Source organism: Strix uralensis, chromosome 16, assembly GCF_047716275.1.
Source record: "Strix uralensis isolate ZFMK-TIS-50842 chromosome 16, bStrUra1, whole genome shotgun sequence".
In the NCBI taxonomy this organism is placed as follows: domain Eukaryota; kingdom Metazoa; phylum Chordata; class Aves; order Strigiformes; family Strigidae; genus Strix; species Strix uralensis.
In genome coordinates, this window is record NC_133987.1 from 2,915,281 (window position 1) to 2,938,871 (window position 23,591).

General features: G+C 50.6%; 2 protein-coding genes across 7 annotated transcripts in view; both read right to left on the reverse strand.

Moving 5' to 3' along the window:
* RAB40C (RAB40C, member RAS oncogene family) overlaps positions 1 to 9,400 on the reverse strand; it is a 37,765-nt gene extending 28,365 nt beyond the window's left edge. The window contains exons 1-2 of the mRNA XM_074885705.1: positions 9,294 to 9,400; positions 8,777 to 9,087 (exon numbers count right to left, since the gene is read on the reverse strand). Of these exons, the coding sequence (XP_074741806.1) occupies positions 8,777 to 8,930 (154 nt within the window). The 5' untranslated portion in view covers positions 8,931 to 9,087; positions 9,294 to 9,400. The remainder of the gene's footprint in view (positions 1 to 8,776; positions 9,088 to 9,293) is intronic.
* A 4,725-nt stretch (positions 9,401 to 14,125) lies between these two features.
* Positions 14,126 to 23,591, reverse strand: part of PIGQ (phosphatidylinositol glycan anchor biosynthesis class Q) — a 38,457-nt gene continuing 28,991 nt past the window's right edge. For 5 of the 6 annotated variants that reach the window (XM_074886055.1, XM_074886056.1, XM_074886057.1 and 2 more), the window contains exons 10-11: positions 22,435 to 22,496; positions 14,126 to 18,163 (exon numbers count right to left, since the gene is read on the reverse strand). In XM_074886055.1, the coding sequence (XP_074742156.1) occupies positions 18,011 to 18,163; positions 22,435 to 22,496 (215 nt within the window). In that variant the 3' untranslated portion in view covers positions 14,126 to 18,010. The remainder of the gene's footprint in view (positions 18,164 to 22,434; positions 22,497 to 23,591) is intronic. The other variant, XR_012631157.1, reaches the window with a different exon arrangement.

The following is a 23,591-nucleotide window of genomic DNA, read 5'->3' on the forward strand; positions in this document are numbered from 1 at the left end:
CCCCCTGCTGCTCAACGCCGGTTGGCATCTCCAGGTTTTGTCATTTAAAGGGTCACGTTGCAACACGCAATGGAGGCAGACAGCAACGTCACAGCCATCTCCGGACTGATGCTGTACACCCAAACGCTCAGAAAGAAGGCTACAGCATTTCAGCGGGGCACAGACGGGTTAAGCACCACATGCCTGCTGAGTGTGTGTACTTACAGAGCTCCCACAGCAGCTACAGAGAGACCACTCACCGTGAATTTCACTGGCTCTTGAGTTTAGTCTTGCTGCACTGGTCACAAGCCCCATGCTGGAAAGGGACCACTGCACACTGGAAGCATCAGGACGGCTGCTAACACTGGTTTCACATTTTGGTGTGCTGCTTCCAGCAATAACAACTCTCCTGGGACCTGACCTACAATATGCGTGCACTTGAGAGTCCCTCCTTGCCCTTAAAGGATCGGCTGGCCCCGCTAGCAGAGCGGGCGCCCCTCTACACACCTGTATGAAGCGTGCCGCATCGCAGCAGCTCCACAGCAGCTCTCAACAGCCTGAAATCAGGTTTTCAAACCCTCCCCACCCAGCTCAAATTAGAGCCTCCCAAGTCCTCTCCTCCTCCTGAACTACAGCTGTTGCAGGACAAAGATCTCACCCCAGCTACCCTGGCAGAAACTCTGAAGCACAAGTTTTGCCGCTACCAGGTGAAAGCCAGCATTTTGCATGTTTAAAACAGGGAGGAAGTATTGAATTTTAACCTTGTAATTCAGATGACACCTACAAGAACACAAGTATTCTCAACCTAAGGAGGCATTTCTCAGCAAACACACATTTGCTAGCACGGTGAGCAGCACAGATAAGGCTCTCAGGTTAGGTAAGACCAACCCCACAGTTTCATCTCCTCATGCCGTAGCACAGATATGTGCAGTCTCCCGTACGGATTTTACCATCAAGTTACTTAAACAGCTTGACAACATAAGAAAAATAACAGCTCTTGGGACAAGAAATTATTTAAGATTAAGTAAACAACACAGGCAAAATAGTGGGTTTTTTTTTTTGGTTTGGTGGGTTTTTTTCATCTAGTTTGGTCTCCTGTCCACTCAGCCTCCAGAACCACAGGCAAAAGGGACTATAGCCTGCTGCTGTCAAAACTGGTACAGAAGAAAACAGAAGACAGGGTAATTTCTGTGTACATGACTGTGGGTGTGTGAAGAGAGCAGTCGTTTAGTGGTATGATAAAACCCCAAATGGGCCAGGGAACTCAGAAGCTGGGCTGGAAAACAAGTTAAAATGGCATCTCTAAAAATAAACTTTTTTTAAAAATCTGCATTTTCTTTAAAAGGAGATTATTCCAAAGATGCACAGCACCTTCTCTTAAACTGCCAGTTAAGTAGAGCCTTTCAGTGTCCCCTTCTGCCCGTCTCCTTCTTAGCCACTGATGGATAAACAGCAAATATTTTGTTTGAATCTCATGAGGATTTTCATCCAAATTCAATGCCTGATATTGAAACGGTTGCAGCACTGCACAGCACATACAGGACATTAATTACTTCAGGGGTTATATTTATAGAACAGGTGTCAGTAGTTTTAGAATGATATAATATTGTCTGGTTTCTCAATGGAGTGATAGAAATGAGACAGAGATAGAAAAGAGGAAGAAAATATAGAAAGCTATGGCTACGTAAAAATGTTCTCAGCAAATAGAAGCCCTACAGGAACAAACAATCTCTGAGCTGATGTTGCAACCTTAAGATAACTACAACTTTTACAGGAACAAAAAGACCTTTTCGATGGGGGACCTTAGCCCTGAGCCACAACCCTCCACAGCCCAGGAGAATTTTCTTTCAGGTGAGTCCCAGCCCACAGCATTTAGCAAAACGGAGCCGAAGATTTTCACACTGGAGCTTCCTTCCTCCTCCTCTGCTGCAATCAGATAGCAACTGGTATGACATAATGCTTCGGTATCACTGTTTGTTTTGTGCCAAGCCTGGGCTGCCAGAGGAAGGTGAGGGGTAAAGGGAAAGAAAAAGAGATTTTAAAAAGCAAGGTTATAAAACCTCAGCTCCAAAACCTAACTTCATAGCATAGCTATTTTCAAGTGCAAGGGAAAGATGCTCTGCTCTTCCGAGAGAGGGAGGCCGCCGGAAGAAAACATGCCAGGGAACAGCTGGAAACAAAAGCTGAAGGAGACAGGGCGGAGGAGGAGGAGACATTTTCTGTGGGTTTTCCTATGCGGCTTATATACCAAAACAACCAAGCAAAAAACTCCACACACCAAGAGAAGTGGACAATGCCATCGCAGGATCTCAATAGAGCAAACCCTACTCGCTTTTTAAAAATAACTGAGAAACTTTTAATCCCAGTTATTAGAAGAACATTCCACCCATTTCGGATTTATCTGCTGCTCGGTTCACATCACCTTTGTGTACTCAGGGCTCAGAAACACATTAACAGCCATGTAAAAGCAAAGCTTTTATACAGGGGATTAGAGGTGGCAGAACTGCCCAGTGCAACTGAGAACTTCACAGAGTAACTCCCCAGCTTTAGAAAAACAACAAAAACAACCCTCCTACGGTGCTATGCATCCTTAATCGTGACTTGAGAGAGAGCTAAAGATACCAAAACCTGCTAGGCACTCAGTTTGGGGTCTGTTTTTTTCCTTTGATGGGGTCTTCTGTTTGCTTTGTTTTGTTTTAAGTTTAAGATACAGCTAGTTAGTCCCACATCAATCAGAGATGGAAGTTCAACAGTTTACATTTGGAAACATCTTTCACACAAAGGATAAGTAGTAAAAGATGGAGAAGTAAGAGATGCTGGAGTTGTTTCTCCACCAAAGCGTGCTCTGATGAGATCGGTTTTGTGTCCCTGATGACACATCCCTGAAGGACACTGATGCAAGTGCTGGCAGATGTGGGGAATTGCTACAACCACCACTCTCCAAAGAGATTTCCAGCAGCATGACCGGTGTGGTCCAGCTGAAGCATTCCCTGCAGATCAATTCTGCAGTCACTACAGGGACGTGACGGCAAGGCTGCACTTAGAACAACATTTTGCCTCAATCTCCCTTACATCAGAGTTCTAAAACCTCAAAATAAAACATTATTCTAATTAATACAGTCGTGCCAGAAAACAAACAGCAGTTTCCACTGGCGTGCAGCATCTGAAACAGCAGGCCAGCCCAGCTGGATGGCTCGTGTCTCCCACCGACAGGGACAACGCTGCTCTGGCAGACAGCAGGAACGCGCCCAGCAGCACGTGGCCAGGCGAGGAGGAGGAGGCAGCAGCAAAGCAGCACCCAGATCAATGTTTCCCTCCCCGCTGATGCCAAAGAGAGCCCTGACACACTGCAGCAAAGCTGGGATGAGCACTCAGCCGCAAGCTCAAGCCCATGCTGAACATCTGTATCTCTTGTGTCTACACCCAGAAGGTGCCACCACATCAGTGCTGTCCCTGCCTGAGGCTTTACGGCACACAGCTACACCCAGAAACTGTCCCTTGTATGCTCAAGAGGGGAAGGCTGGATGCTGTCAGGTATTGAGAGGGGTCCTTCTACACAAGCTGCAGAAGTTTAAAGCAGAACTGCTCAGCCACATGCTTCATTAAGGCTTTGGAAAAGCAAACCAACAATGGCAAACACTGCAGCAGTGTGGCAGGACCTCCAGCCAAACACGGCAGCAAACACAGAGGCGGCCGCTTGCTTCTGATCCGCAATCTCCCTGGTCAGTCTTGGAAACTTGACAGGTGAGGAGCAGAAGCATCAAGAAGCATCCCCTTGCATGCACTCAGTGGCAGTGAGGAAGACAAGGTAAGGCGTCCCCTTTCCTCCATCCCTGCGTATGTTGTGGTACAGATGATCTCATGGTTGGCAAGTAACTAACTTGAAGACTGCTGCAAAGCAAAGCAGAGCAGTTTTATAGGTGACGTTTCTGGATGCATGCTGGTGCCTGAGGGGTCACAGGACATACCGAGAGGGTAATTGCTGTAAAGAGAGACTTGAAAGGGACAGCTTAGGGACCTCCAAATTTAGACAGCTGTACAAAAACAACCAGACGGAAAAGACATCCAAAGATGTGCGTCACTCAAATAACCCGGTAATTAAACAGCAGTCATGAAGTCCCCAGGCAAACAGCGCTGACAGGGAGGGTCCGGACCACCTTCAAGGGCTGAGCAGTGTCTTCAGCCGCTCTTCATAAATGTCACTTCTCCCTGCCCCCCCCCGGCCAGGGGAAAGGCATGAAGCCACACTGCCCCAGACCTTGCTCCTTGCACAGACACCGAGCCGCAGTGCGCTCACCACCCCTGCCCAAAAGCTGAATTCCTTGCACTTCTGCTACAGGGGAACTGCTCTTGGGAAAGATCCAGTTTTCATCTGAACCATAAAACCCCTCAGTAGCTATTGCAACTGAGCACTTAAGTTGTCTTTTTCCTAACGTTTCTTTGGGTCTTTGGAACGCAGTGGGTAACAGAGCACCTAAGGATGCTGCTCAAATAAAGGCGCTAAGCCCCAGCTAAGGGATGGGGTTGAAACAAGGCATCAGGGCTGGTCACAGCACCAACCCTGCAGCAGGGCAATGCTTTCATTTTAGCTTTCACACGCTCTTTGAAAGGAGATCAGAGCACAGACATAAAGCTTCATCCTCATCACTTTCTTAATACAAGCTGAGGACAGGGAAAAAAATAAAAATCCATCCCCCTTCCAATCAAAGCCATCTGCTCAGAAACACGCTCCACTCTTTCCCTAACACACGCTTCTCCTTTCCTATGGGAACAGCAGCAGGTGAGGGGGAAGGCTGCCGCAGAAAAAGCCCTCCATCACGTGAGGATGGAGCACATCACATTCATGTCTGCGTGGTGAGACCAGCCCCGGCCCTATTTCTGGTGCACACGGGGCACTGTCTCATATGGCAGCAATGGCACTCGTGCCTGCCGAGCGCTCCCGTGCCCAAGGAGTCCTCCCCTGACTCACCCGGTGTTGATGTAGCCCGAGCAGGGCTGGCTTCTCAAGCAAGCCAACAAACCAGCTCGGCAAGATCATTTCAGCACAAGCACCTGAATAACTAGATATCTGAGAGTGGATGTATGACATAGTAGTGACAAGGCCACAGGTCCTTCAGGTGAGGAATAGCCTTGTCTTCCTTTTGCAGGACACGTACACCGCCCCTACTTTTACACGCAGCTCCACCACATCTCATTGTTCAAAACCACCCTGCAACCAGAGATATTTCTGCCCTGCTTCAGTATTTGGGGAAGGATAAGGACAGACCCCAAGTGGGCAATTTAAGCACTGAAACGACAAGTGATCTGTATAGTTGACCTGGAGCTGCAGGTAAGGCATGCCATGCCATGCCATGCCATGCCATGCAGCACAGGGTCCAGAACAGCCCTCCCGCTGTACCTCAGGAGAACGAACGAGTGCTGAGAGGAGAGGGCATCTGGGGAAAAGACAGGATTTTCAGTTCCTGGGTGAGGTGCTCCAGGTGTTAAGAGTAGCAATGGGGCTCTGAGAATGGCACTCTGCCTCCACCACTGCAGATCTGGGGAGTGGGGTGGGTGAAAGTTGGGAAGGAGAACAATGCTGGAAGTCCAGAAGAAAGAACCATAATGTTCTCCCAAAAGCCCACATTTTTGCCAAAATATTAGTAATATGGCTTAATTTAGGGCCTTTTGCAGCTGGCCAGGAGAACACAAAATCTAAGTCCAACTCAGTTACTAACCCTCTTGGAGTGGGAGGCGACAGTATCCAGTCACAGGACATAAAGAAACTCCCTGCTCTGCACAGGGAGTGCTGGGCCTGATGCTCCCGCAGACCAACGTACTCGGTAACTTCAGCATGAACCTACTAAGAAACACACAGGTGACAACTGGACCTCAAATTCCTCCTCAAAATGCTGTTTTTAATGTCACCAGAAGTTCTGTATCCAGTGCTCTTGCAGCTTGGGTGCAGCAATGGTCAGGGGCACCATTCGCCTCTTACCGCAAAGGCCAAGGGCATCCAGGGAGTAACAACCACCTGCACTTATATGGACCAGATTAATTTCTAACAGCGATTTAAAGGACATTGCTAAGGTCTTGCTATACACAACAGGAACCACAGTGTCTAATTTAAGACGTGCTTGATTCAGTGTGAGGTGCCAAGCTATATGGCTGTGTTGAGAAGCAATGCTTCTGCTTGGGGATCCTGACCAAGGACAGACAGAAGCAACTATGATGCTTTAAGAAAGACACAGCTCCTACTGCGTTCAAGGCTCTCAGATACTGGACGCAAGCAAGCAGAGGCTGCCCGCTGCTTACAGCTCACAAAAGCAATGCTGATAGAAAAAGGGCTTTCTCATCTCTTGGCTGCCCACTGTTCCAACACCCAGGTGCCCAGAGAGAAGAGAGGAATCCCTCAAACCCTTTTCTAGAGGCCACGTGTACAGCAGAAGGGCAGCAGTAACACTACAGAGCTTCATTTACAGAGCGTCATTTTTAAAGGTACACCTTCCCAGAGCTGAAAGGACAATCCATTTCACACTGCATTTCAAAAACCCATGTCAAAACAGCTGTAATTGGCCAACCGTGTAAGAGCAGCAGACCTCAACAGGACAGAGAGCACAGGCATCACAGCTTTACCCCTCCCCACTGGAGGTTAGGGATCTGAGCTCGACATGAGATGTCCCAACCACAGGATCAACTAAAGCATACTGCATTTCACACCGATAACACCAAGTTCTGTTTTCTGGACAGATCAAACAAGTATTAGATGATACAATATTTGTTTCAAATTGGAACATGGGGTCTGGGAGAGGAGGAAGAGGATGCACTTACAAATAGAAGATTTACAAACAGAGCCTCTACATAACATTCCACTGTCACAGTTTTGGGACAGCATCAGGCATGTGGCAAAATGAAGGCCAGGCACTAGCTGTTCACAAAATTTAAGTGCCTTCACATCATGGGATGGTCTCCGTCAGGGCAGAGTGAAAGCATGCCAGTGGAGAAGCGTGCCCTGTCAGTATGCACACCCAGCTGCGCCAGAGACGGAGCGAGTTTGATTGCCAAGGCTGTCAGGAATATCAGCAGTATCAAATTCACTCAGATCTCAACGCTACTCCTCCTGATTATCCAAAAGGCGCATAGCTTCACAGAAGCAACAGAAGCAGAGGCTATCAGAGTGTGTATTACTGTGAAAAAACAGTATGTGACCTAATTCTCTAATTAGGAATGGGTCCAGTTGCCCACAGAAGACAGGGGAAGGTTCTGAAAATATTAGTTCACTGAGATTTCTTTTTCCAGAAGATAGATGGTGGTATTTTGTTCTTATAGTGAGTACAGAGACAACGCTTTTATAGCAATAGTCAAAGTCACCGTTCTTTGGGTTTTTTGTATATATCAAAGAACCTACCGCACACTCATTTTGCAATCGTACTTATTACTCCTGCATTGCCTGCTTCAAACAGCGGTCAAAACCATTTCTATCAAAAGACAACCCTGACTTTAACAGTTCACTTAAAACAACAACTCCGTTACACTCTTCATCCTTTTCTGCTTAGTAAACACTAACCCCAAGGAGCAGCTCTACAGCTCCCAGATGAGACAGGTTCTTCAGAGACACAAACTCTCTTCAGGGAAGCTTAAAAGCGCCAAGCATCTCCTCGAAGGCAAACCACACCAGCTCATCCAGACACCCAAGGAGATGAATGATACCACAGCCTTCTAGTTCCAGAATTTGCTGCTCTCATTTCACAAGCAGCCTGACTTCTGAGTCACCACCTCTCCGTAAATCTCTGCGGAGCAGGTGCGCACTTGCATCAGCTCCTATGAAGCTGGTAGTAGCTCTGAGGACTAAGCACGCAGTTAGGAGCCAAGCCACGCCGCTCCTTTATACTCTAAATTCAGCCATCTTCAGCACAGAGCATCGAGAAGCACCCGATGCCCTCAGACTCCTGCTTACAGGCAAAACTAAGCACCACCTGCTCCAGCCCTGGGGTCGGCTGCAGTGATGATGCAGGGCATGAATGGGATCGCTTCTGTCGAGCCCCTGGGGACATTATTTTTGCACGGAGGCTGGGGGGAAGGATGACAGATTGAAAACCACCCCAGGACTTGCACCCTGCCAGGTCATGTTACGCTTTAACTGCAGCGAGGGCACGCAGGAAATAGCACAGCGCCACTCCTTGGCTCTTAATTATGGTCTTGTGACACTGTAGTTAATGGTCTGTCATGGGCTCCATTAGAAACCTTGATGTTTGCAGGAGGCGGACCAAGCTGCGCTCACAGTAGCCAGCTACCAAGTGAGAGCAGCTCTGGCCTGGAAATAAGGCTCCTGCTCTGGCGTTACAGACCCTGCTACCTCTGGCTGCAGCCCGGTCCTGGCGTTAACCCCGGCTGCGGCCACGGGAAAGCAGCTCGGCTCCTGGAGCAGGAGCAGGGCACCGAGGCAGAGCTCTGCTTGGGAAGGGTCCAGCCGCGCTGCGGGATTTGCGCATCCAGGGGATTGATTACATCAGACACCGACCCCTCTGACGTCTCTCTGGATAAATTCTCCTGCAGATCTTTACGATTTTAAGCAACAGCCGTGGCCTTGCCGCTGCCAGTCACGCAACCCCTGATAAACCACACTATGCTTCCAGTTCATGGAAAAAAAACAAAGAAAAAAGCAAACCAACCCCTCCCTCCGCAGCGTCGGCCTCCCCACGGGCAGGGACCCCTCGCACGGGTCCCTGCTGCTGCCCAGTGCGGAGGGGCCAGTGCTGCGGCTCGGGCTCCCCCTGCGCGGCCGCGGGCCGGCCGCTGCCCCCCGGCCCCCCCTTACCGTTGCTGTAGGCGTAGGGGGACTCGGAGGCGCCGTCCTGCAGGCTCTCCAGGATCTCTCCCTTCCCCACGTCGCTGTCCCCCACCAGCAGGAACTTGAGGAGGTAATCGTAGCTCTTCACCGGGCTGCCCTGGGTTCCCATCCTCCCTCTCATCGGCGAGGAGGCCCGATCCGCATCCTCCGCCGCCCGCCGGCCTGAGGGGGGGCTCCGGCCCCGCTCCGGGGACACCACCGGGCCTCTCCCCCCGCCGCAGCTCACAGCCGGCCCACCGCCTCGCCTCGCATCTTCCGCCGAGGGACGCGCTGGGGACCTGCGGCGGGAGGAGGAGAAGGAGGAGGAGGAGGATGGGGGAGGCAGCCCGGCCCCGCCGGCTCCTCAGCGCCCCCCGCCGCTGACAAAGCCCCCGCGCCCGCCCGCACAATGCGCCGCCGCCCCGCCAGGCCCCGCCGCCCCAACCCGTCCCGCCGGGCCCCAGCGCCGGGCCGGGCCGCCCCGCACACCCACCCGCACACCCACCTCACCGCCGGGGCGCCCGGGGCCGGGCCGGGCCGCGCAGCCGCCACCACGGCCGCAGCCTCCGCCTGCCACCGCCGCGCAGCGCCCGCCCGGGCCGAGGGAGAGGCGGCGGCAGGGCCCGCCCCGCACCCGGGTACCGCCGCTCCCATAGGCTGAGCGACGCGCCCGTCAAAGCCGGCCCCGCCCCGGCGCTCCCGTCCGGGCCCTGGAGGGGCGGGGCTGAGGGGCGGGGCCGGCTGCGGGACGGGCGGGGCAAGATGGAGACTACAGGTCCCGGCGTGCCTTGCGGGGGGCGGCCGCCGCCGCGCGGGGCGCGCCGGCGCAGAGCATGATGGGACAGCGAGTCTGGAGGGGGGGCGCGACGGGGCCCGGCGTGGGGCAGGCCGGAGTATGGGGGGCATCCAGGTGTGTGTGGGGCATCCAGGTGTAGGGCGGGACATCCAGGTGTGGGCCGGGCATCCCGGTGTGTGGGGGGGCATCCCGGATTGGCGGGTATCCAGGTCAGTGGACATACAGGTGGGGGGGCATCCATTTATGGGGGTCATCCAGGTGTGGGGCAGGCATGCAGGGACGTGGGGGGAGGAGGGACTCAGGTACTGGGGGGCGTCCAGCTATGGGGGGCAGCCAGGTGTGGGTTAGGGGGGTGGGAGGCGCATGCACCCCCTTGCCGGCTCTGGGGAGGGCTGATGGGCAGCCAGCACCCTGCCAGGGCTGAGGCCGGAGGGGTGACACCCAGTGTGTCCCCAGGGGATGGTGACGGCCATGGGGCCACGAAGGGCTGCGGCACCAACACTCACCCCAGCGGCACCTCCCCGGGCCCGGGCAGCCTCCACCGGACACCCTCGGCATCGCCCTGGCAGTGGCCTCCGGGAGGTCCCGGCTCCACGAGGCGCCACTCCCGGGCCCGATCCCGCTGGAGCCCCATGGGAATGTGCCAGTGCCCGGCTGGGCGAGGGTCCCCTCCCTGCCGGCATCGCTGACAAATCCTGTGCCGAACAAAGCATCCTGCCTAATCTTTTTAGAGCCCGGCAGCCCACTAATTAGGTTCCCAACCTGGCTGCCTCCAGTTAGCCCCATTTAAAACGATATGTGTCCTCCCCATCCCAGCCAGCACTGGGGATGCTCATCAGCACGCAGGGATGCTGCGGCTCCTCCGGCTCCTTCCCAGCGGCTGCGAGTGCCCAAGAGCTCCGGAGAGGTCTGATGAGTGTGGCAGAATCTGCAGCGTTAAGGCAGATTAAGATTTGGGCTCAGCCCTGTGGATGTGCTGGAGGAGCGGGAGGTGGGTTGGGGTCAGCGTGTTTGGCCAGGAGCATTGGGCTGGGGGCTCCTGTCTCCGCTGCAGCGTTACGGGGTGCCAGGAGCCTCTTCCCACCTACATGTGTGCCCACACCTGCACACGGGCACCCTTCTCCCCCCTCCCCGCCCAAGGGGTTTAGCTCCAGGGGAGGGGTCCATGGACCCCACCTCACCCAGGCTGGTGTCACTCATGGATGGAGAGGGGGAGGGGGGGAGAGGGGATGGGTGGAGGGGGGGATGCTTTTCCCCTTGACCTCACTGCCAAACTGCCCTGGATGTGGCTCCCCTGGGGCAGAGGAGGTCCCACAGGAGGACTGGAGATGGTTGTGTCCCACCATGGGGTGGTGGGTCCCTCCCAGCATCACCGGGGCACTGCTACGGCACGAGCCTCTGCTCTGCAGAAAACAGCTTTTTGCCGTAAGTGAAAATCGGTGGCACCGCAGGTCCCAGGGCAGGGACGCACCCGGGATGTGCAGGGACCCCACAGATGCTGGCAAATGGTTCAGCTCCATCGTGATGGGCCAGCACAGGGTGAAAGCGGTGATGGGGGCACAGGATGGCATCCACCACCCAGCCCCACCACGCTCCAGCACTCCTGACCTTTGTTCCTCTTCCAGCTTTCAGACTGCAGCCCCCAGCCCCAGGCACAGTGGCCCCACCTCCCTCTGCCCAGCCTCCTCTCTGCTCCTGTCCCAGTTTTGAATCCCCTCCAGCCTGCCTCGTGCTGGGAGGACCCCAGCATCCATCGCATCCTTCCCTGCTACAAAGATACACCAGTGCAGTCCTGGTGCCCTGGGTCCCTCTGCTCCTCCTGCTTTGCCCCCCTGATCCCCTGCCCTTCTGTCTCCCCCATTTCTATGAGCCTGAGAGCCCAATCCTGTGTGAGACCCCCCAGCCTTTGTGCAACCGGTGCTGCAGCTCATCAGCGCGGGATCAGGGCTCTTGCCTTGCCCAGTGGCATGGAAGCCCGTGGCTCTTGGCTCGGCGGGGCTGATGGCAGCCCTCCCTTGGGCTAGTGAGTCAGCTCCTCTGCTCTGCTTTCCTCCAGCCTCCACTCCTCCTCTTCCTCCTGCTCTGCTCCCTGCCCTGCGCTCCTCAAGTTGCAGCAGCAGCAAGACTTCTTGCTTTTATAAAATATTAATTGCTGCCCAAACCTGTCTTTTACTGCATGGCTGATTCACCTTCCTCCCTTGGGGACTGCTCTGCCATCAAGCAAAGGGCCAGGACAGCTGCGGCCATGGGCGTGTGGTTATCCATCACTGACTCCTCTGCCAAAAATCCCCCAAAAGTGGGACTGGCAAAGGGGAATCTGTAAAATGGGCTGAAGTGGGGTGGACCAAAACCAGGTAAATGGCAGCTGGCAAAGCCCAAGCAGCTCCACCACGCTGGCCGGGCAGCCAAGGGGATTTTCCACCCTCGGAGGTGACGGACTGGCAATGCGCAGTGCTGGGGACCAGGCGGTGATGAACGCATCAGTCCTCAGCCAGCTGAGACACAAGCTCTCGGCACTGAGATGCCTCATCTGAGCACCCCACGGGGCAGCAGGACCCCCCTGGCCTGCTGCTCTGGGGACAAGGGACCTTGAGCTGCGTGCATCACCTCTGCCGCTCGGGCACGGTGCCCTCTGACCCTGCCCAGCCTGGGGAAAGGCAGATGGTAGAGCTCTTCCCTCCATGCTCATAGTGGGAGGGGAGATGGCAGAGCTCTGGGGTGAGGGGCTGCCCCCTGCCTGGTCCCAGCCTGGCTCCCTCTCCTCTCCTGAGGCCTGAGGGCTTGAGCTCAATTTGCTGCCTTGGAGCCAAGCGGTGTAAACTCTTTTGGGGGGGCTTGTTTTGATGAGGGGTTTGTATCTCCACAGGGAGAGGGTATCTTCACGCTCAGCGCTGCTCAGTTTGGCTTGTCTGCATGGCAGGGGCCAAACACAGCCCCCCTCTGTCTCCCCACCCCTGCCTCCCAAACAGCCGAGCTCATCCGGCCTCTGCAAAAGCAAAATGAAATAGCAGATAAAAGCAAAATGAAATAGCAGATGTCCTGCTGACTCTATCTGGAGCTGCTGCCGCCCCAGCCACTGTCGATGGCATTCCCTGGGGAGCAGGGGGGCTCAGAGGGTAAAGCCTGCGGAGGGTAAAGCCTGCAGAAAAACTCTTGCCCCAGGGCACAGCCCTGGATGGTGGAGCAGGGGAAGTGGACAGGGGAGATTTGTGTGTGCCCGCGTTCCCCGGGAGGGGAGAAAAGCCATTCCTGTCATTTCTGTCCACCAGTCCATTGTATCCAAAGTGGCAGGGAGTTGGCAGGAGGAGGATGATGGGCAGGAATCTCAATTTTGTTTCTCTTTTCTTAGCCTCTGGTTCTCAGTCCTGCCACTCCTCCAGGGCCAACCCCAGAGCCCTGGTTTATGACTCATTCAAGTGATTTCTCACCTCCTTGGTGGGATGGTGGAAACCAAACTAGAGCCCAGAGCAACGGGAATCATTGAGAGGAGTAGCATGGAGAAGGCAGTGGGGTTGTTTCAGGAGCTGATGGCAGGACACTGCAGGAAGCAGCAGCCTCAGCGTGAGGCAGATGTAGGGGGGTGATCCTGGCAGAGGCTTGCTGGGGCGTGGGGACATTGTCACGGCCGTGCATCCAGCTGGCTGTGCTTGACATTCAGCTGGCCTGGAGCAACACTGCTTCACCGCCGCGCTCCCGCAACACGGCACACGGCAGCTGCGAGGGAGCCCGGATGCCAGCCTGAGCGCCTGGGGAAGCTGGTCCTTCTCAATCTGCTGACTGCTGAGGAACAGCCCTCCAGGTCTCTGCCGGCGACAGGGCTCCAGCTGTGGTCACACATGGGCTCTGCATGGCCTCAGACAACCACCAGCAAGCAGTGGTGCTCTGGGCCTGCTCGAACAGTCCATGCTGCAGAAGGCAGGTGGACTGTGTGCCGCTAGCTGGGCAAGAGGCAGCTGGGTGCAAACTGCTGAGGAAGAGGAATAAAAAGGAGAAGGAAAAAGGAAGGGAAGGGAATGAGGATGAATTCAAGGGTGTAATGGCTCTGATGTGAGGAGCGGCCACAAGGCACCCATCATTCCCAGGCACAGCCTGTGCTCCTGCTCAGACTGCACAGTGTAAGTGCTGCAGAGGCTTGTCCCCTCCATCCTGCCCCTCACACTGAACAGCAACATCGCATGGGCAGGCTCACAGAAAGCAAAGGAGCCCCTCACTGAATCATAGGAAAAAACCAAGCTGGAGGAGCATCACCTCAACTGCCTCCCAGGCCTGAGGCAGGATCCGCCAGATCAGCGCTCCTCCTTGCAAGGGCTTCATGGTCTGGCCTTAGCAGAACACTCTCAGCTGGACAAGTGGTGAAACACCTTCTGTGTGTGGAGAGCAGAGGTCAAGCAACCGCCCGGCCAGGCCTCAGGACCAGGATGAGCCGCCTGCTCCGCCAAGCCGAGCCTTCAGCAGCCGCCCTGCCCAGTCCCCGTGGCGGTGGCAGACACTGCTGAGGCAGCCACACAGGTGCAAGATAAACAAGAGTTGGAAAAGCTCTATTTTCCTCCTGAGCTCTTTATTCTAGTGTAATCAAAATCCATTTAAGTTCTGATTAGAAGGTTTAATTAACCAAAAAATCCACACCTGTCAGCAGAACAAAGATCTCCATCCCTAAACTCTCAAACACAAGGTCCTGCAAGTGGTACATGCAGAGCCTCTCTGGTCTCAGCTGCGCGTGGACCTGCCACACCAGCCCCGCTCGCATCGCCATCGCTCTGTCAGCACTTCTCTCCGCACAAACCATACCGCGATGAGCATGGAGCAAGTCTGCTTTTACACTCCTGGGAGTGTAAGTCAACATATGGATTATACACACGTGCAACACTCTTTCTGTGGGCCCGATGGTATATTCACACATGCCAGCAGAAAAAGGCACAGTCCAGCATCAGGGAAAACTCCCAAAACCATAACCAGGGCCTTCAGTACAGTGTAATTACTGAGATTTTCTTCCAGCATCGTCACATGCTATTCTGGTTAGGAAAGGAAAGTATTTCTCAAAGGCAGAATTTCTATCTAGGATGGAGCTTTGTATGCAGTGAATCATGTTTTCCTTCACAAAAAACATGCCTATGTAAAGAGGCACATCGAGTGTTGTGCCAGCACTGGGAACCATAAGGTGGAAGAAATAATAATAAGGAAACGCAGTATTAAAAAAAGTCTGCAAGATTACAGTCTTTGAATGATGGTTGGCAAAGACTGCTTGTTGCCTGCTATAAGGGGTGTGTGGTAGGAATCAGAGAAGATTTGAAATCTTTAACTACTTCTCATCCAAGGACTGATATGGATAATATGGATCTGAGGATAAATTAGAGCCATAAACTTACCAGCAGTGTCTTCCCTGAGGAAATGCCAGTGCTAGGCCTGTCTGTGCTGCTGTGGAAGATGATGCTGATCCCAACTTCTAATTAGAGAGATGACATAAGGTCAAATGTTCCTGAACAGGATGTCTGCTAAGTTGTAATGTCTCTGCGCAGAATCGGAAAAGGGTGGGGGAAGACTATTTCACAGCAGTGACTGGAAAGGAAGAGGAGAGACATGGCAAATATCCAGCAGAAGAAACTCACAGGCTCAGATACCATCAGGGACAAGGAGAATGACGACTATGAGAAACAGCAAGAAACCTCAGGCACCACTTGTGTGTGACACAGGAGAACTGCACCCACAAGGGGCTGTCATTTCTCAGCTGGGCTACTCAAGGTCCTCTGTGTCAAAGAAGATTCAGGCTCTTGGGTCGGAGGAAGAGCTTTTTCTCAGTTTGACATTTCACCAGCCCTGGAGTCAGTATCAGCCTTTGGTAAACAGACATTCCAACACTGGAACATCTAATATCTTTGGCAGGTTCCCAATAGGAAGGACACATTTGCTGGTTTTCATGTCTCTGTCCTGTCTCTGGGGCTTTCAGGTCACTTGATCCCAAAGGACAGCCACAATTAGGACTGTTGTGAGCTGTCTGGTCTCATGGAAAGATTTTAAAAGCTAGGATATTAGGAACATTATTTTCACAAGATCAGAAATAATAAAGTTTCTCATAGCAGTGAGTAAACCAAACTATGCAGGCGTGGGAGGAAGCAGAGGGAATATCATTTAGTAGCTCCAGTGGAAACATGAGAGGGAGGTAAAGTGTAAATCTGCTCCGCTGAGTGCCAGGTAAGGATGGGTCTCCAAGACTCTGACTTAAGCTGAAGTGAGAAACATTACTCAGACCATTCATCCACTAAATGGATCACAACCTGGAGTTATTCACACCTGGAGAGAAATACCTGGGCATTGATATTGCAAGAGAAGAAGTTACTGTATTTGTACATGAGTTTTAAGCACTGATCGTTAAAGAAGAACAAAGGTCTCTCCAGTTTCTGCAGCCAGTGATGTCCCACCCAGAGCCTGCAGCGGCAGACGGTGGTGGAGGGCTTTTGCCACGCTGGCTTTCTTCAATGATGTGCCCTTCTTCCCTGGATCAAGGTAATAGGGCATCCTCTTTGGGTGGCAGTGCCCATGTAATACTGCCTCCCTTCATGACGTCCTTAAGAAAACTGTAAGACCTTGGCACTCCCTGTGTTTGCCTGCTAAGGAACGTCTGGACCAAGCACCTGCCTACAGAGCTTCATTTTCTCCTGATCAAGCTATGACTGAAGAGGCAGTGGCTGCACCATGAGAGGCTTTGAGCAGTTACAGACAAACCAAATATATCTGGCCAGGGATGTCTTAAAGCAGCAGGTCCATAAGCCCTTCTCTTCTGTGACAGCTTCAAGTACATGGATGAGACATGGGGCTGGAGTCGGAAACTCTTACCCTGCCAGTGGAAGGGCTGACTGAAGGCTACTAAAGCCCAGGGCACCTTGGCTCCACCTGCTCCCACTGCAATACACAGGCAGCCCTGTTGAGAAGACCTGAGCACTGCAGCCATAACACATCCTCCTCTTCTTCCTCCATCCTTGCTTCCTTGGACAGACAGAGGAAAAGGTCAGGATCCAGAGCTCTCACCTACCAGTTAACACAGTCACTTCGGGCACTCAGAGTGGCAGCAGGGTACAGCGATACTACATCGTTGTTTCAGCTGGGGCGAGAGGAGCTAGCAGACCTGGAGAAAGCGTACTTTTGGGTAATGATTGTATGTAAATATCTACATTTACAAAGTACCTGGTGGGACATCACACTCTTGTGCACAGAGGCACTCTCCCAAGAGAGGGAATAGAAGGCTCACATCAAAATGAGCACACCATCCGACTGGGACACTGAAAAGCCAAGCACTGCTGTACTGTGGAGGCAGTATCCAAAGCAGGAAAACTCTCCCAAGAGAAATGGGTCTATAGTTTCAGGGAAAGAAGTGGCTTTAAATGCCTCATATCCAAGATAACTTCGAAAGCTCCTTGACTATCAGAAAGTGCAAAAGATGAGGCACTACATGGTGAGGCTCTCACCTGGGCCCTGAGAAACAGGGGGGACACAGTGCACGCTTCCCTGAGCTGGCTGAGCTGTGTAACAAGCTGGGCTGCTGCAGTCCTCTGGCAGACACACCAGCCAGAGCTGGACTCAGCAAAGCTGCGTTTGCCTTACACTGCGACTAAGCGAAGAAGCCCTGAGCCTTGGCAGAGCCCCGAGCTCTCAGCTACCATGGCTCGCTGCCACGTAAACCTGAGCAGTCTGGGGTCTGAGGCTGTGTGCTCTGCTCTTCCGTTCTGGTGTCAGCTCAGGGCTCAGCTCTCCCCAAAACACTATTTGCTTTTGAAAAAATGTAGATGAGATCATATAGGCACAAACATACAGCAGTCTGTGTTTCTGGGCCTCCAGCCCCGCTGTTTCTATGCTTAGCCCCGCCTGGTGCTGCAGTGGGGGTGAATCCAAGCCAACCCAAAAGGAAAAGAATCAATATCCCATGAACCCAGATAACCCTGCTGTAGAGTTTTCAGTGTACGGCTCTACAAGCTGATCCTCCATGTTGGTTTTGATCAGTTGGCTTGAAGGCTGAAGCATAAAAGGTCCAAAATACCCTTTGGCAGAACGCACCTCAGCATTGTGGCTTTGAATGACCCGAAGGGCTATTTTAATATGGCCCTCTGAGCTTACATGGAAGGAACATCATCAAACCATTTAGGAGGTACTTCCTTGATCACACTAAATGTTGGTTTCATGAGGCACTGATGGGTTTAACCTTTTGCTTCAAAAATAATCATTAGCATATTACACAAACACAGTGTACGGGAAGAGGAAAGTTGAAAAATAATGTTTAAAAATACTTGCCTTTAAAAATGCAGCCCCTCCCATGTTACCAAAATCTAATTAATTAAAGGGATTTAGCAGCTGCTGGCTCCGAGATGCCTTTGGTCCAAAAGCATTAGGATTCAATATGTTTTTCTGACCAAGTTTCTCAAGCTCTTTTGCTGTCTTTAGTCCTGCTTCTCTCCTTTGTGTTTCCAAGGATATATTAGCTCTCCAAGGAACAGCTTCTTGCAGAGAGATGTCCAGGTATCCTTAGGGTAACAGCTGTAGGTTGGCAGCCTGTATGTCTGTACCACACTGCCGTAGGATAGAGGGTTGATCTATGAGGAGAAGAGAGAGGGATAGCAGCAATGAAAATGTTGCAGTAAGAAACACAGGCAGCCGAGGAGGGCAAGTCCAACTTTTGCATAGCACTGGTCTCTCTTAAAACATCAGTACTGGTACTCACAAAGCATAAGAATCCCTCTTTGGCTAACTAAAGCTGTTTAGTCTTCTACAACATCCTGAAACATTAACAAATCAAGCTTGGCAAGGAGTGTTATTAGAATCATTTCCAAGCAGAGAAGCAGATGCAAGCACCAGCAGGATTTGAGTGATGCTCATTACGCAAGGGTGTGGGGCTGTCGCCTTGTTGCGTTAGGAGGTTGCAGAGGCTGAAGAGATGGGGGCCTCCCACCACAGACAGCAATACTCCATTGGGGGTGCAACTCCTCTATAACGTGCCAGTTAGGCCACATCTTTTATGGGCCTACTGCTTTAATGTGCTAAGCCCTCAGCCCACAGCTGTGCTTTAAGCTAAACCTGGTATCACCTGATACCCACCCAGTGGAATCTCCTAGCAGAACAGGATGCATACCACACAGTGGCACGCAGGGCTGCTCATTACCATTTTAAATTAAGTCTCCTTGGCTGAGTTCATCTTTTTTAATTAGATTTCAATCACCATGTCAAGAATGACCGCGTCTGGAGTCTCTGCCTACAAAAGCTCATGGTCTCTGATTATGATCACAAAGTTGCTGTGCTGACCTTTTGGAAGATGGGGGAGGCAGACAGACGTGTTAGCTGGAAAAAGGGTGACAGAAGCACATTAGACCTTGGAAAAATCTCATTTCAGTGAAGCACTTCAGGGTAGAGAGATAGGTGAAGTCCAGAGGACTGACCCAGTCTGGCTGAGATCTGTTGCATGAAAAGGATGCATGGCAATAGTTTCCAAAAGACTAAACAGATTATATAGAAATGGTGGATCTCAGAAAACAGACCATGAGAGATGCCAAGGTGAGGAGACTTACAGAGCTAGAGGAAGCTTGGACAGTGGGGAGAAATGGAAGGACATCCTCCTCCAGCGAAAGGGTCCAGCTATGCTGGAACCAACCAAGCAGCTGCGTGAAAGGAGACTATAATTCACAGCAGAAAACCCAGCCACAAAAAGGAAAGACACAGCAAAAACCACGCAGACAGTCACTACTTCATCAAAAGCTGAATATTTCTTTTGTCCAGTGAGGAGCAACCAGTTTTCTGGGAGTCTGCCTGTACCTCTCTCTGGTGCTCATGGAGAGGGGGAGGATGAACTCACAGTGCCTACAAAGATGGAGCTCTGGGAAAGGGTGATTAAGCAAAGAGTTCATTAGAATTAATCCTGGAGACCTTTGTCAAATTAGTTTCAAAGTACAACATTGTTGAAGCAGAAGGAGAAAATGCCCATACACAGAAGCATCCCTATGAAATATAAGAAAAAGGCCAGGGCAGCAGCTCGCACAGGCGTGGTCCGGCTGTGGGACACCGACTCATTAGCAGATATTAAATGGGTCCCAAACAGATTCACAGCAATCTAGTTCTGAATGCAACCAAAGTGAATATTCGTACCCGAAACGGAAGAGCAGAGCTCATACCACCTGAGGTATGTCTAACCCAAACTCATGCAGCTCATATTTCAAACACATTCTACAGCCTAAAGGCCAAGGATCAACCACAGCATTTATGGGACATTCTGCATAACTATAACCAACCTCATCACGCTGCGGTCATAGGCAGCCAGCTAAAAAAAAAAAAACCAAAAAGACCAAAGAAACCTGCCCCCAAAACAAACAACAGTAAAATCTGAGTAACTATTTCTGCCTATTTCCTCAGCTGTAGGCAAACCAGTATGTTTTAAGTGAAAACATGCTGGGGGAGGATAGAAACTGCTGCTATACCAGGGAGATACACAGTGTATGTTCCTTTGACTATTAGCTACGTGGGCTGTAAGGTTTGGACACAACATTTCTCGTTGAAAATCATCCCTAGGCAGAGTGGTGATACCGAGCAGTAACACTTGCATGCTGAGAAATAACAAGAGATGGTTTTACGCCCAGTGCAATATATGCATCTGCCTCTCCTATTATAAATGGAAACAAACAAGCAAAACAAAAGCAACCGTTTATTAGGGAAGTGGCAATATGTGTTCCTTTTATGCAATTTCTGCAGTCCAAAGCTATAATCTGCTCTGATATAATATACATCCTTTGTTTCATAATGGAGATGTTCCATTTTCCCTTCCTCTTTTGCTTAACCCTTTTCAAAGCAATTGCTGTGAAAGATGACACTTCTAGCAGAAGGTATACAGATGAATCAAACTCATCATGTTTTCTCACTGGGCTATCAGTTCAGTTGAGCCACACTGCCAGAAATATTCCTTCTTGTGCACCAGAATAAATTATTTTAAACACTAATGAAACTACTGAACAATGTAAGACTTCCTGGAGAAAATTAAGCAGCATTTGGAATGACAATATCATCCCCCACCCTGCACTTCTCTGTGTCTGGACTTTGCATTCCAGTGACACTATCTTAAAAATAAAAAATAATCAGTCAGCTGAACCACAAGCTCAATGTGAATGCTCAAACCCAGCGTTATTGATTTCTAATCCATTACCAGTGCCCCAAAGGACAGCTATGAATGTATCAGTCACCTATAGCTTAAATTATTTTGGGCACAGTTACATGCATACAGCCTTACTTCCATCAAGCATGGCTCCAGAGGGCTACCATATGGGGAGGGGACAAAGCCACTGCGAAGTTTCTAGAAAGGAGCATCATCACGTACCATAAATAAGAATTTTAGCATGTCACTTAAAAATAGGCTTTTTAGATTGTCCTCTCAGAAGACCTATCAGAAAGTGGTATATTCTGCAGGATTTCTGACACAAGCCCATTTTTCATTTCCACCAGCACAGAGAGAGCAAAAAAGTGCCTTTACTGACTCTCTGCTCATTATTATTTGAACAGAAGGCCAAGAGAGACATCCACTAAAGCACTTCTACCTCTTGATATGATGACTTATGCTATATTCTAGATGGCAAAAGGATCCTTCTGCAGTGGTCCAAGGAAAATTCATCATATTCATATGACTCACTGCCTCTGCTCTCTAAGTCGTGACCTTTTTCCTCTGGAGAAGCTATCCACCTCATCTCACAAACAATGATGCCAAATTCTCTGCTCAGCAGCTCCTGTGCCTCATCTTTGGTGTCTGGTTTCCTTTTTATGGAGTACTTCTGATCACGGAGGATGACAGATTTTGGTTCTTACACACTACCCTGCTGAAAGACAGGAACTGGGAAGACAGCATGCATAGAAAATGCTAGTTTTGCCCTAGAAGACGTCTGTTGAAAAGGGATTCCCTTTTGAATCGCTGCTAGCTGGTGTGCTGGTTCCATGCTAATCTGACCTCGGCTGAAATAGTGCTGGACTGGTGATGGCAAAAGCAAAAAGAATTGGGAAGCTGCAGTTAATTCCTTCCCACACACTCCCTCAGCGTCCAAGTGTTTTTTATAAATTCTATATGCTACTTGCAGACTCTCCTCCTAGGATGCAAAGAGCAAGAAACGTGACCCTGTGATATGGCAGCAAAGTCAGGAAATGGAAACTTCACAATCACTCCTGAAAGTGTAATGAGAACTTCACTGCTACTATCACATCATTTCTCTTCAGAAAAATATTTCCTTTAGTATCTCTGACGACAGAGCATGGAAATGCGAGGTTACAAAAGCACAGGTAAGCTTTTCCTATACACCTTGCCAGAGCGACTCAGGAGATAACAGGAGGCCCTTCCCTCTCTTGTCTTGCCCACATGCTCATCCTGCTGGCATCGTGGAGCAGCTAAGGCTTTTCAGCACATCTGGAGGGGAAGACCTTTTACTGGTCTTTCATTCTGGATGGTTTAGCTGCCTTTCTTTTTCTTCTCTCAGTGTTCAGCAATTATTTAGGTGAAGCTACACAGAGCCAGGAAGCGAGGTGATAACGATGTGAAGTCTTAATTCCAGAATTAATAGAGCGCCGTGTTTATCGTACCTTTCACATTTCATTCCACACCATACAGGACATTGCATTTTCTTTAAACCGAAGACTCAAGCAGGGTATTAAAGAGAAAGCAGCAGCCAGTCATTGCAATGTGAAATATACTTCCCTTGTTTCAGCATTTCACAGTCAAAATTTTTGAAGTGGGGCCTTTCAGTAGGACCAGTTTCAGAACTGCTACAGGAGAGAGCAGGACCTTGGGGTCAGTCTGCGGGGAAGCCTGCAGCAGAAAATGTCACAGAGGGCACTAGGGGCTTACCTGCATAAGGAGTCGAAGAGGTTTTCCATCCTGCTGCTCAAGGACTCTGAACTTCACACCGGCTGAAAAGAAACAAACCAAGGAAACCAAATTAATGCTTAGAGAAAATACCATGCCATTTGCTGCTCAGCTCTGTTGGCTGAGCACTGATTTCCTAGAAACGGAGTCTTCAACCTTTCTTGATTTGTGAACCCTTACACATTTTCAACAGGAAGCACAGATTCTATAGCGGTTTTAAGCATAATGACAAACAATGTGTTTCTCTTAGCTCCATTAAAAGCAGCCTTCTGACTTCCAGCTTGAAAACACAGTCCTAAGACAAGCACAAAGCCTAGAAATGAGACAGTCAGACCTGATGATGACAAAGGGACTGGAAAAAAATCTTTCTCTGTTCCCAAACTTCCATCAGGATGGGAACTCCATGTTAACAGCAGGCAGAGAACTCACCTTTAATTTGTGCTCATGTGGATACAGCACATGTGCAAATCTCTCCCTCTTTCAGACTAAGGGAAGAAAGTGGCTGGCCTAGAGGCATTAAAAACATTTCAAAGCAATCACTGCCTATTAATCCCAGAATTCATATGTTTTTAACATGCTGCTAAGCCCATCAAACCTGCCACTTTTATATTTCTTTTTGGATTTGCTATATTCCCAATACTGTAGAGACAAATGGGAAAGATTTTGGATTCCGAAGGTGACGTAGTGCACATCAACATTTAATGCAATGTTTCAAACAAAGGTAACAACTAGGACTAGAGAGGCATTTTTCTTTGAAAGATCTTGAATCACTTCACAGAAATAAAACCAATCCGTGTTCTGCAAACCTGCACCAGCCAAATGTGCCCTTATTATTCCTTTCTACAGGTCAGAAGATGAGGCAAGAGTAATGAAGTGATCTGCCACAGATCAAAGAGTGACTCAGGAGTATAAATAGAAATAAAACTCTTTATCTGTGTAAGCCCCATCGCTATAGCATCTGTGTGACTCTTGCACATTTAAAAACCAAAACATTTTCTCTTTTCCCTCAAGCTTTGAATTAATTAAAATTATACAGTTTACTCCTGGGAAAGAATACTCTTGTCTAGCAGAGAGCTCTGGTTTAAACTCTCTCATCAAATCGTAAAGCCTTTTCTGTACAGGACAGGAAGGATTTAGCT